Below are 12,612 nucleotides of genomic sequence, written 5' to 3' on the forward strand. Positions count from 1 at the left end.
CAGCTTCACTTTGCTCGGCTCCACAGTTAACACTCTTGGTACCAGCAGTCAGGAAATCAAAAAGCGTATCGCGATGGGAAAGTCTGCCGTTAGGGACCTCTCAAACGTACTCAGGAGCAACAGTGTCTCTCTGGAGACTAAGGTGCGCCTGATACAGGTCATGGTATTTGCAATCGCTTGTTATGCATCAGAGAGTTGGACAATGACTAGGGAGGACAGAAGGAGAGTGGATGCTTTTGAGCTGTGGTGCTGGAGAAGGGTACTGAATGTACCCTGGACTGCCAGGAAAACAAACAGATCCATCTTGGAGAGGATTAAACCAAGCTGCTCCTTGGAGGCAAGGATTCTGGGGCTTCATCTGACATACTTTGGACATGTTGCCAGGAGGGACGGGTCCTTGGAGAGGGACATCATGCTTGGGAGGGTGGAGGGACAGCGCAGGAGGGGAAGACCCTCTATGAGATGGATTGATTCGGTGACTGGGGTAATCGGGATGGGTGTGTCAGAGGCGGTGCGGTTGGCGCAGGATAGAGCAGGGTTTAGAGCTGTTGTGCATAGGGTCGCTATGAGTCGGAAATGACTCGATGGCACATAACAACAACAACAACATCATGATGTTGCCTCTTGGTCCAGTGGTAAGAATTTTTGTTTTCTTGACATTGAGATGCAATCCATATTGAACACTGTATTCCTCTGCAACAGTGTTTCAAGTCCTCCTCACTTTCACCAAGCAAGGTTGTATCATCTGCATAATGCAGGTTATTGATGAGTTTTCCTCCTATTCTGATGCCACATTCTTCTTCATAGATTCCAGCTTCTTGAATAATTTGCTCAACATACAGGAGAGCGAATACAACCTTGATGCACTCCCTTCTTAATTTTAAATCATGTAGTGTTCCCTGCTCTATTCTTACAACAACCTCCTGGTCTAGGTATAGGTTTCACATGAAAACAATCAAGTGCTCTGGAATTCCCATTCTTCTCAATGTTAGCCATAACTTGTTATGATCCACATAGCTCAATGACTTTGCATGGTCAATAAAATATAAATATTCTTCTGGTATTCTGACTCAGGGTAGATCCTTTACAGACTCCCTCTTTTTACTCCCACCCTAAGGAACGATGATATCAGTTTGAGGACGACGGTGAATCTGACTTAGGCCATGGTCTTTCTGATCATTTGCTATGTGTCTGAGAGCTGGACAATGAGTAAGGATGACAGAAGAATTGATGCCATTGAGGTGCGATGTTGAACATCCCATGGACAACCAAAAGAACAAAGAAAGATATCTTGGAGAAAGTTCAGCCAGAGTGCTCCTTGGAGGCAAAGATGATAAAGTTTCATCTCACATAATTTATGAATGTTGCTAGGAGAAGCACATCATACTTGGAAAGGCAGAAGGTCAGCAAAGGAGAGGAAGGCAATCAAATGGATTGACGCAGTGACTGCTGCAATAGGCTCTAGTGTATCAGGAAGTATGAGGATGGCACAGGATAGGACAAGTGGTCATAGGGTCACTATGGTTTGGACTTGAGGGCACCTAACAACAACAACAAATTGTTCTGAGACCCTCAGCATTCTAAAAGCCCTCAAACAGTGCCCCCTTGTCCTACCCTACTCCACTCCTTGCTAGCTACCCCCTTCACTGCCTCCACTCACTCCACCCCCTTCCGCTCCAGATCCAGAACAACTGGTCCTATGGGGAGAACATAGATGAAGAACTGAAGACCCACCACATGCTGAGGCCCTACAAGACCTTTTCAGAGAAGGTGATTAAACCTCAAGACTCTGTGTTGGGAGTCCCAAATGAACTCCCAGATGTTGGGTTTCACAGAGGAGTGGCACTGCTTCACAGGGCTGGATCTAGGTGGCTTTGTGGGCTAGGATCCCCCACTCATGGGCATTGCCTTCTTTTAAATTTGCTTGCCACCCCTCTGGTACCCCAAACTTAAGTAAGCTTCAGTTTTCCCAAGTGTGAAATGGAATAATTAGAGTTTGTTTAGGAGGCTGCCTTACCAAGCAGGTAAGAATCCTGGCTGGAACACTTCCTGGGTGGGTGGTAAGAGCTTTCCTCTTCCCACTGAAGCTGAGTGGGAGGCCCTTTGCACCCTCCCTTCCTCATTCATTAATAACCTCTCTCCTTGCTCCAGGACAAAGAGATTTACCGCTGGCCCATCAAAGAGTCCTTGAAGGCCATGATTGCCTGGGAATGGACGATAGAGAAGGCCAGGGAGGGTGAGGAAGAGAAGACAGAGAAGAAAAAGACCCGGAAGATCTCTCAGACTGCCCAGGTGGAGCAGGGCCTAGGTGGAGGGTGGTGGGAGTGGAGAATCGGAAGGGTGGGGCCCAGGGGGGAGGGGAGCCTCGAGGAAGGGGAGGTGGGAGTATGGTGGGGCCTAGAGAAGGGTACTGGAGAGGCTGGAGTGGTTTGAGCCTGGAGGAGGGGCTGTCCTGGGCTTCTTGCTAGCCCATGGAGCCCCCCCATCTCCTTCGTGTTCTCGCAGACCTATGACCCGCGAGAGGGCTACAATCCCCAACCCCCTGATCTTTGTGGAGTTACCCTGTCCCGTGAGCTGCAGGTAACGTCCCTGACCCTTTATTTGAAGGACATGGGGGAGGAATCTCTTTCCTGCCTGGTCCTTGACTCCCCACATCTTCTCCTAGGCAATGGCAGAACAGCTGGCAGAGAATTACCACAACACATGGGGGCGCAAGAAGAAGCAGGAGCTGGAGGCCAAGGGTGAGGGGACCCGCGCCTGGACACAGACCGCCCCTGCTCAGTTCCCTTGACATAGGGTCCAGTCTTGAGGGTCTAGGTTAGGGCCGCGGCCACACCGGGTGACTGAACCTTCCCCTCCTTGAACTTCAGTTTCTCTGTACAACAGGGATAATAGTAGCTCTTAGCAATTTAGGATTGCCATGAAGATGTGATGAGCTAATATGCAAAAAGCACTGTTTTGGTTCTGCTTGTCTTTAATTACTATAACTGAGCACCACTGCAGGGGACCCCTTCAGGGAGAGTGCCCTAGGATCTCCCCAGTGCCCTGATTTCTGCTTTTTTGTTGTGTAGGCGGAGGGACCCACCCCCTGCTAGTCCCCTACGACACGCTCACTGCGAAGGAGAAGGCGCGAGATCGGGAAAAGGCCCAGGAGCTGTTGAAGTTCCTGCAGATGAATGGCTACGCGGTCACCAGGCACGCAGGCGCAGAGTGGGGGACGTGGGAGGGGCGGGACACCCGTGTGGAGGGGCAAGTCAGTGGAGGCGGGGCTGAGAGGATAAGGGGTGTGGCCTGGCTTAGGATGCCGGACTGTAGAGGCTAAGAGGTGAGTGGCCTGTGCAGCGGGCCTGAAGATAAAAGGTAGTCTGGCTCGTGGAGGCCGGGCTGAAGAGAATAAGAGGCGGGTTCCGATCAGCCGAGGCTGGCCAAAGAGGGTAAAAGGATACGAGGACAAGAAGAGAGATTGAACTCATGTCTACTAAGAGTTGTCTGAGAAGCTGCAGAGTGTAGATCGGGGCCTGCAAAATGGAGAGGAGGAAACCTCTCATTTTTAATACTGAAACAAACCTAAAGCAAAACTGTTGGGTCTTTACTCTGTATTTACCCTTGATGCATTAAAGAACTGATAACTGTTTTTTCTAAAAAAAAATTTAAAAAATAGAAGAAGAGAGGTTGAGGCCTGTTCCGGGGAGGTGACGATTGAGGGGTGTGACCTGATCGGAGGTGAAGCTAACAAGGATAAGGGGGGTGTATCCTGGCCAGACGAGGTGGGGCTGAAGAGGATAAGAGGTCCGGCCTGAGAGGTCTAGGCAGGGCTGGATGGGAGAGGGGAAGAGAGAAATGTTAGAGGTGGAGCCTTAGAGAGGCAGAAAAGTGGGCAGGGCCTGAGTCTTTGATGACCCCTCTCCATGCAGAGGCCTAAAGGATATGGAGCTGGACACGTCATCCATTGAGAAGCGGTTCGCCTTTGGCTTCCTGCAGCAGTTACTGCGTTGGATGGACATTTCCCAAGAGTTCATTGCTCACCTGGGTACGAGGACTTCCACCCCCGTTACAATCTGCATAGAACCTGCAGAGATTCACCTGGAAACCCAGAGCCTACATTTCTTCCTCCCCCTTTCCTTGTCTCCTCCCTTCATCCTGTATTTACTGAACATCTGCTTGGTGCAGGTGCTGTTCTAGATGTTGACCATTCAGCATTCACAGGGACCAAGATCTTGATATCATAAATCATTGAATCATTTAGTGTGTTAGAAGATGGTTAGTGTTTGTGGGAAGAAGAACAAGATTAAGTTGAGTTAGAGGGGAAGGAAGTGTGGGAAGGTGGAAGAATGTGGCATCATCTAAGCTCAGAGAGAGAGGAAGTGAGAGAGGGGTCAGTGTGACCATCAGGCAAGATCATTCCAGGCAGAAGACCAGCCAGTGCAAAGCCTGGGAGGCCCCTGCTGCTGAAGCAAAGTGACTGAGGGTCAGAGCCAAGGGGCAGGAGGCCAGAGAGCTGAAGAGCAGAGCCTATACAGCTTTGTGGGTCATGGAGAGGACTGCTTTTTAACCCTGAATGAAATGAGGACAAAAGAAGGTCCTGAGCAGAGAACTAAGGGACTCTGACTGTGTCTGGGAACAAGTTGTTGGGGAGCAAAGAAGAGAATTGGCCAAGTCTGGATCTGGTAGAAAGTTCAGGGAGCTCAGGTGGCTCAGTCTGTAGGCAGTTGCACTGCTAACCTGGAGGTGCCACTCTGGAGGTTCCAATCTGCCCACTGTCCAAAGGACAGAGATGGCAGTCACCTCCCATGTGATTTACAGCCTCAGAAGCCACTGTAGGGTCATCTATGAGTCAATTCCAATTCAGTGGCAATGAGTTAAAAGGTTAAGACTGCTGGATGCCCCTTATATACCACTAAGAATCACAACTGGGGCCTCTATAAGCCCTTCTGATTTTCCCTGGAGATCTTAGCCTCCATCTGACATTCTGTTGAGAGCATTCCACAGTCCCCTTCAAGTGAATGACAAAGCAGGATTCTTCTGATACATAGAATTCACTTCAAAGCCCCCACGCTGGGTCTCTTGACAGTTTCCTTCCGTCTCTGAAACTTGATTTTGCTCTCTGTGGTATGGGCATACTGTTACCATGGCCAGATGCCGTCCTGTCATTTATTTGCTGAGCTGGTTGAGGTGAGTTATTTCACCTGTTTCTTCATCTTACAATGGAGAAGGGAAAACTAGACTCAATGGTGAGTGGAGGCTTTCCCACAGTGCCACAGACATAAGGACATCTAGTCATTGGAAGCCAGTATGATTCTTTCAAGAGCTGTGGTGGTCTAGGGGCAAGGAGCTGTGCCGCTAATCCAAAGGCACGCAGCTTGAGCCCATCAGTTGCTCCACAGGACAAAGATGGGCATTCACCTCCTGTGTGATTTACTGCCTCATAAAACCTCTGGAGGGTCGGCTATGAGTGGGTTCAACTCACAGTACTAGACAACAACAACATGATTATTTAGATAGCATTAATTTACTATCATTATCCACTTCCATGTGCCTCCGGAACCTCTATGAACTTTGATAAATGTCGATAGTTGTGTAGGGGCCTCAGGCCTTGTGGCCACAGGGTCGCTATGAGACGTGCTCGACTCGAAGGCAATCAACAACAGCAACAATTATTACTATTATGTGTGAAGTTGACTTCATTTGAAAACTAATTTGTCTGCTCAGCGTCTTGTTTCCTTGTTCTTTCATTAATTTGTTCTATAAGAAAAGTGTTTGTGATGAGTGAGAGGGGTCTGCTCCATGGCTTCACTTCCTCCTTGGTCCTCTTTTCCCACTTTCAGCCTCAAGAACGATTTCATCAGTGGTTTAGGGGAAGCAGATAAGCAGTAGGCGAGAGAGGTTTATTTAAAAACCAATAGAGATGACTTCATACCAAGAATGTATCAGTCATCCTTGCCTAACTCTGCCCCCAGAGTCTCTTCCCGTCAGGACATCTCGAGTCCCCCCACCCTGAACTCCCCATAATCCCTCTTTGTCCTTCCCTCCCAGAGGCTGTGGTCAGTAGTGGACGCGTGGAAAAGTCCCCGCATGAACAAGAGATTAAATTCTTTGCCAAGGTAAGAGGTAGGCTTGGCCGCTGAAGAGGGTTTGGGCTGGAAGTGGCTCTCCCCACTCTTCACCCAATCCCCCTGTCTCGTCCCCCCACCAGATTCTGCTCCCTTTGATTAACCAGTACTTCACCAACCACTGTCTGTATTTCCTGTCCACGCCGGCCAAGTTGCTGGGCAGTGGTGGCCATGCCTCCAACAAGGAGAAGGAAATGATCACCAGGTGGGATGCTCTGTAACCTCTGACCCAGCTCCCTTGACCCCTACCTGAACCCAGAATCTCAGGAGTTACATCCTGGAGGCTGGCACTGCTGACTTATGCCACAAAACTGACTGAAGGACGAGGGTGACCAACCTCCCGGTTTTCAGACTGATGAGAGGTTTTCCAGGTATTGAGGACCTTTAGTGCTAAAACCAAAAAGGTCTCGGCAAACTGAGTTGGTCACTTTTGAGAAACCCACTTAACCCCACTTATCATGTGCTGCTTTCCAGCTTGTACCCCTCTCTGGCCTGCCTTCCTGTGTTAATCGATTTTCTTCCTCCTGCAGTCTCTGTCTCCTCATCTTTGCTAACCTTGACTCCTTTAACTGTATCCCCTCTGTCCTTGTCTCCTTGGCCTCCTCGCCCCTGTTGCCCTTTTCTCTCTCTTCAGCCTGTTCTGCAAACTTGCAGCTCTTGTCCGTCACCGAGTCTCTCTCTTCGGTAAGTGTCCCTGCTCCCGGAGCACTTCTCCCTCATCATCTTTCCCTTCCTCTCCTCACCAACTCCACCACATAGAAATGGTCCCCAGGTTCAGGCCTTTAATTCAGACAATGTTCATTGGTCCAGGCAATTCTGGAGTCCTGTCCTCCCTTGTGCAGCCCCCAGACCAGTGAGGGAGCATAGTCATTGCCAAGCAGTGATGACCCAGAGAGTGGTGTTGGGGGGAAGCTGGTGCTCAGTATGTGGGGGGTACAGACATTGGGATAAGGGTGGGAGGGGGGCCATGGGAAGCATAGGCAAAGGAGTCAGGCCAAGGTTAGGAGCAGGGAGGCACTGGTCAAGGACAGGGAAACAGAGGTAGAGGAAATGCACGGTGAGGGGTCAACACTGGGATGGATGAGACACAGGCAGAGGGTTAAAGAGCCCAGAAACCAGTCAGGGTGCTCGTAGCATGTCTTTCTGCAGTAAGGCAGAAAGGGTGGGTAGATGTAGAGGGAGACTGTCTCCTGGCCCTTCCTTCACCCTCCCCTGTCCCCTCTCCAGGAACTGATGCCCCAGCTGTGGTCAACTGTCTGCACATCCTGGCGCGCTCCCTGGATGCCAGGTCAGGCTCAGGGTCTCAGTACCCCTCCCACCTCATTACACTCCCCACTCCCCCACCTCAGCCCCTGTGCTTCTTGACTCTCTGAAACATGTAGTCTCGAGTTCTGGGACTGAGGTTCCTTCCACCAATTCCCTAGGACAGTCATGAAATCAGGTCCTGAGATAGTGAAAGCTGGCCTCCGCTCCTTCTTCGAGAGTGCTTCAGAGGACATTGAGAAAATGGTCGAGAACCTGCGGCTGGGCAAGGTGTCCCAGGCTCGGACGCAGGTGAAGGGTGTGGGCCAGAACCTTACCTACACTACGGTGGCGCTGCTGCCCGTTCTCACCACCCTCTTCCAGCACATCGCCCAGCACCAGTTCGGGGATGACGTCATACGTAAGGGCTTTTGACCCCAAAGTGTGGGGATGAAGTGGGATAATGCAAGGGGTCAGTTCCCCCACACCACTCTTGCCCACTTGCCTGATAGAAGCTTTAGGCACTTGAGGGTATGGATTGATTTCTTCAAGCAAACTGCATTTGGTACATTCACAGATAACAGAATGAGTGAGTGTAAGTCCAGCAGTTTTAAAAGACTTTAAATCATGGTAGCTTAAAGATAGTAGTTTACTTCTTTCTCTTAGAAGAGGATTATGAACCACTTCTTGTTGTTGTTGTTGTTGTTATGTGCCATCAAGTCACTTGTGACTCATAGCGACCCTTTGTACAAGAGCCCTAAACCCTGCTCTGTCCTGTGCCAATCACACTGTGTCTGACACACCTACTCCTAATACCCCCACAACTGAATCAATTCATCTCATCGAGGGTTTTCCTCTCTTGCACTGTCCCTCCATCCTCCCAAGCATGATTTCCCTCTCCAAGGACTGATCCCTCCTTACAACATGCCCAAAGTATGTCAGACAAAGCCTCAGAATACTTGCCTCCAAGGGGCAGCCCGATTTCACCCTCTCAAGGACAAACCTGTTTGTTCTCCTTGCAGTCCACGGTAGATTCAACACTGTTCTCCAGCACCACAACTCAAAGGCATCAATTCTCATTCTATATCACCCCTAGTAACTGTCCAGCTCTCTGACGCATAGCGCACAATTGAGAAGACTATAGTCCAGATCAGGTGCACCTTAGTTTCCAGCCTGACGTCGTTGCTCTTCAGTACTCTGGAGAGGTCCCTGACAGTTGACTTTCCCAATGCAATTCATTTCTTGATTTCTGGCTGCTGGTGCCAAGAGTGTTGATTGTGGAGCCAAGCAAACTAAAGCTGTTAACAGTCTCAATCTCTTCACCATCCATAATGATGCTGCAAATTGGTCTAGTGGCAAGAATCTTTGTTTTCTTGATTTTGAGCTTCAATCCATATTAAAGGCTGCAGTCCTTGACCTTCTGCAGCAAGTGCTTCAGGTCCTCAATTTCAGCAAGCAGGGTTGTGTCATCTGCATAACACAGGTTGTTGATGAATATTCCTCCAATCTTGCTGCCACATTCCTCCTCATACAGCCCAGAATCCTGGATGATCTGTTCTGCATACAGATTGAAAAGGTATGGGGTACCCCATTCCCGATTTTGAACTGTACAGTGTTTCCTTTCTCTGTTCTGATGACTGCCTCCTGGTCCAAGTATAGGTTTCACATAAGCACAATCAAATGTTCTGGGATTCCCATTTTTATCAGAGTCAGCCACAGCTTGTTGTGATCCACACAGTCAAATGTCTTTGCATAGTCAATGAAGCACAGACAGACATTCCTCTGGTATTCTCTGCTCTCTGCCAAGATACATTTAACATTAGCTATAATATCCCTGGTACCACAACCTCTTCTAAACTCAGCCTGCACATCTGGAAATTCTCTGTTGACATGTTGCTCCAGTTGTTTTTTAATAAGTTCAAATTCCCTCTATTGTGGGCTCTGCCATCCCTGAAATACTGCCTTTATCCACATGGTCCAAGTAAGCTCACTGTGACATCCATGGTCTAACCTGTGCCGAGGGAGGAAAAGGAAAGAAAGAGCACTTCAATTCATGTGGTGACGCAGGTCAGTTGAGATTCAGCTTATAATAATGTTGTTAGCTGCCAAGGTGAGTGTGCCCCAACATGATCCATAGAGCTTCCATTGCCTTATTTTGAGAAGTAAATCTCCAGGCCTTTCTTCCTAGTGTGTGAAAGCTGGTATGAAAGCGCCACTAAAACCTGTTCAGCATTGTAGTAGCATGCCAGTTCCCACTGACATACAGATGATGGCTGTATCTTGAGAGACACTGGCCAAGAATGGAAGCTCTGTTAGGTTGACATTGCAATTTATGAGTGAATGCATTTATATAATCTCTTTTGCAGAACTTTTGAGAGCACACACCATGATCCCTCATCTTTGAATACTGGACCTCCATAACATCACGATTGCAGCTAATTTAACCATATTTTTATTTCTGTCATTATCCCCAAAATGTCTTTATATTTTTTTTCCAGCTCACAATCTAAGTCAAGATTCCCATTGCATCTAGTCACCATGGCTCTGAAGTCTCTTTTGAATCAAGCACTGCACCATGCACTCTTTTTGGCATCTTGGGGTTGATGAGGCTGTTCACCTGGCTTTCAGCAGAACGGTCTAAGAATAGCTTACAACCATAGATAGGACTGCATGCTTGCTTGCATTCCTTCTGGAGAGGACATCCAGCACTTTCATCAAGGAGACAAATCCATGACTCCTCTGCAAGCGAAATGCAGCAACTACATTGTTGCTACTCCCTATCTGGGAGTCTGCTGTGTGACATGCCTGTGGCCATGATACTTAAAGCCTCCAGTATAATCAGCCGAGTCGCCCGCAAAGCAAAGGTTTCCATGGAGTTTCCAGACTGATGCAGTAGGAAGCAAGTCCTGGCCCTCCACTTGCAAAAATTGTTGTTAGGTTCTGTCATGTCTACCAGAACCCATAGTGACCCGGTGAACAACAGATCTGAACCTTGCCCTCTCCTGTTCCATCCTCACCCTCTCTGAGATGCTTGAGATCGTTGTTACAAGCACTGTGTCTTGTTGAGGATCTTTCTCTGAACCTCCACCTTTCCAAGCATGATGTCTTTTTCCAAGAACTGGCCCTGCCTGACAACATGTCCAAAGTAGATGAGATGAAGTCTTGCCATCCTTGCCTCTAAGGAACACGCTGGTTGTACTTCCTCCAAGACAGATGTGTATGTTCTTTTGGTAGTCCCTGAGATATTCAGTACTCATCTCCAACACCTCAACTCAAAGCCATAAAATTTTCTTCTTTGATCTTCCTTATTCCTTGTCCAACTTTCAGATGCAAAGTAAATAGTTGAAAAGACGATAATAACCTGGGTCAGGAGCATCTTAGTCTTTATTTTTTTAAATTTTATTTCATTATTTTTTGTGTGTACTGTCAAATCAAATCTGACTGATACAAAAGGAGATTGTTCCTCCTTCTCCAGCAGAGCATCTAGTGGATTTGAACCGTGTGCCTCTGAGATTGCAGGGCAGCTTCTTGCCACTAGGCCACCAGAGCTCGCCGCATCTTAGTCTTTAAACTGACATCATTGCTCTTTGACACTTTGAGAGACACATTGGCAGCAGATTTTTTCCAGTGAAATATATCTTTTCATTTCTTGACTGCTGCTACTGAGTGTTAATTGTGGATCTTTGTAAAAGGAAGTAATTTCTCCATCTATCGTGATGTTGGCTATTGATCCCATGGAAAATGAAAAACTTAGCCAATGAACACCCTAGGGCCCACAACAGCACACTGTCCCATGGAGCAGGACTGAATGAGGCTTTGTTCTGATATACAGAGGATCACCTTGAGTTAAGGCCAACTTGGTGGCCCTAACAACAAGAACAAGAAGCCATTATTGAGTGCCCTGGTCTAATTTCTTTTCATGTATACATGGTGAAGAGATTGGGATTGTTAACAGCTTTAGTTTGCTTGGCTCCACAATCAACACTCCAGGTACCAGCAGCCAGGAAATAAGAGACAAATTGCTTTGGTAAAGTCAGCTATCAGGGACCTCTCCATAATACTGAACAGCAATGACGTCAATCTGGAGACTAAGATGCACCTGATCCAGGCCATAGTCTTCACAGTTGTGTGCTATGCATCAGAGAGCTAGACAGTGATTAGGGATGACAGAAAGAGAATTGATGCCTTTGAGCTGTAGTGCTAGAGAAGTGTTAAATACACCATGGACTGCTAGGAGAACAAACAGGTTTGTCCTGGAGAGGGTAAAACCGGACTGCTTCTTGGAGGCAAGGATTCTGAGGCTTTGTCTGACATAATTTGGGCATGTTCTAAGGAGAGACCGGTCCTTGGAGAGGGACAGAGAAAGAGAGGTAGACCATTGATGTTATGGATTGATACAGTGACTGGGATAACGAGGATAGGTGTGTCAGAGACAAGTTGGCACAGGATAGAGCAGGTTTCAGGGCTGTTGTACAGAGGGTCACTATGAGTTGCAAGTGACTTGATGGCACATAACAACAACAACACTTCCCTTTAAGGAAGGTACTGTAATTATTCCTATTTTACAGATTGGAAAACAGGGGCCAATAGTGAGTTGATACTTGCTTAAGCCACTCAGTTAGCAAGTGGCAGTATGGCTGTACAGCCCCTGGTTTGGCCCTATCACAGGGAGGAAAGCTGGGGTCGGGGGTGGGGGTTATGGGTGGGTGCTGACCTTGCAGTGGGTTTTCAGAGGCAGTAAATCGCAAGGCAGGGAACAGATAAGGCATCACAGACTCTCCTTCTCTCCTTCAGTGGATGACGTCCAGGTCTCTTGCTACCGAACTCTGTGCAGTATCTACTCCCTGGGGACCACCAAGGGCACTTATGTGGAAAAGTAAGGAGAAAGTCCTAATCCTGGGCTGGGGTGGAAACAAGATGTGAAGGGTGTCGCAAACCGTGGCAGCTGCTGTTCCCCAATTCCCCAAGTTGGCCACATGGGGGCACTCAGGGGAAAGCCAGTTGTGGCATGGGAGGGCCTCCAGCCCTGGGGGCCAGGTGAGCGCCAAGTTAAGTACTGGCCAGGATCTCAGTCTGGTTACTGCTGAAGTACAGACCTCCCCTGGCATGGGGCAGAGTACACTAGTGGGCACCCAGGAGACTCGTGGCAGTGCCAAAGGCCAAAGTCATTAGCGGGGCAAGAGGGTCCTCAGGAAGCCCTGGGGAAGGACAGTTTATAATATTAACCTCTTTCTGATTCCAACCCGCATGCACTGGTGTT

At 48.5% G+C, this 12,612-nt stretch overlaps 1 protein-coding gene across 1 annotated transcript in view; it reads left to right on the plus strand.

Moving 5' to 3' along the window:
- Positions 1 to 12,612, plus strand: part of RYR1 (ryanodine receptor 1 (skeletal)) — a 199,386-nt gene that overhangs the window by 74,918 nt on the left and 111,856 nt on the right. The window contains exons 53-64 of the mRNA XM_006899740.1: positions 1,681 to 1,770; positions 2,152 to 2,292; positions 2,506 to 2,580; positions 2,666 to 2,741; positions 3,072 to 3,195; positions 3,915 to 4,030; positions 6,034 to 6,101; positions 6,194 to 6,315; positions 6,745 to 6,794; positions 7,338 to 7,398; positions 7,535 to 7,773; positions 12,147 to 12,228. Coding sequence (XP_006899802.1) covers positions 1,681 to 1,770; positions 2,152 to 2,292; positions 2,506 to 2,580; positions 2,666 to 2,741; positions 3,072 to 3,195; positions 3,915 to 4,030; positions 6,034 to 6,101; positions 6,194 to 6,315; positions 6,745 to 6,794; positions 7,338 to 7,398; positions 7,535 to 7,773; positions 12,147 to 12,228 — 1,244 coding nt within the window. The remainder of the gene's footprint in view (positions 1 to 1,680; positions 1,771 to 2,151; positions 2,293 to 2,505; positions 2,581 to 2,665; positions 2,742 to 3,071; positions 3,196 to 3,914; positions 4,031 to 6,033; positions 6,102 to 6,193; positions 6,316 to 6,744; positions 6,795 to 7,337; positions 7,399 to 7,534; positions 7,774 to 12,146; positions 12,229 to 12,612) is intronic.

The sequence above is a fragment of the Elephantulus edwardii genome, unplaced genomic scaffold, assembly GCF_000299155.1.
Source record: "Elephantulus edwardii isolate Elephantulus edwardi_28Jun2011 unplaced genomic scaffold, EleEdw1.0 scaffold00266, whole genome shotgun sequence".
Lineage (NCBI taxonomy): Eukaryota > Metazoa > Chordata > Mammalia > Macroscelidea > Macroscelididae > Elephantulus > Elephantulus edwardii.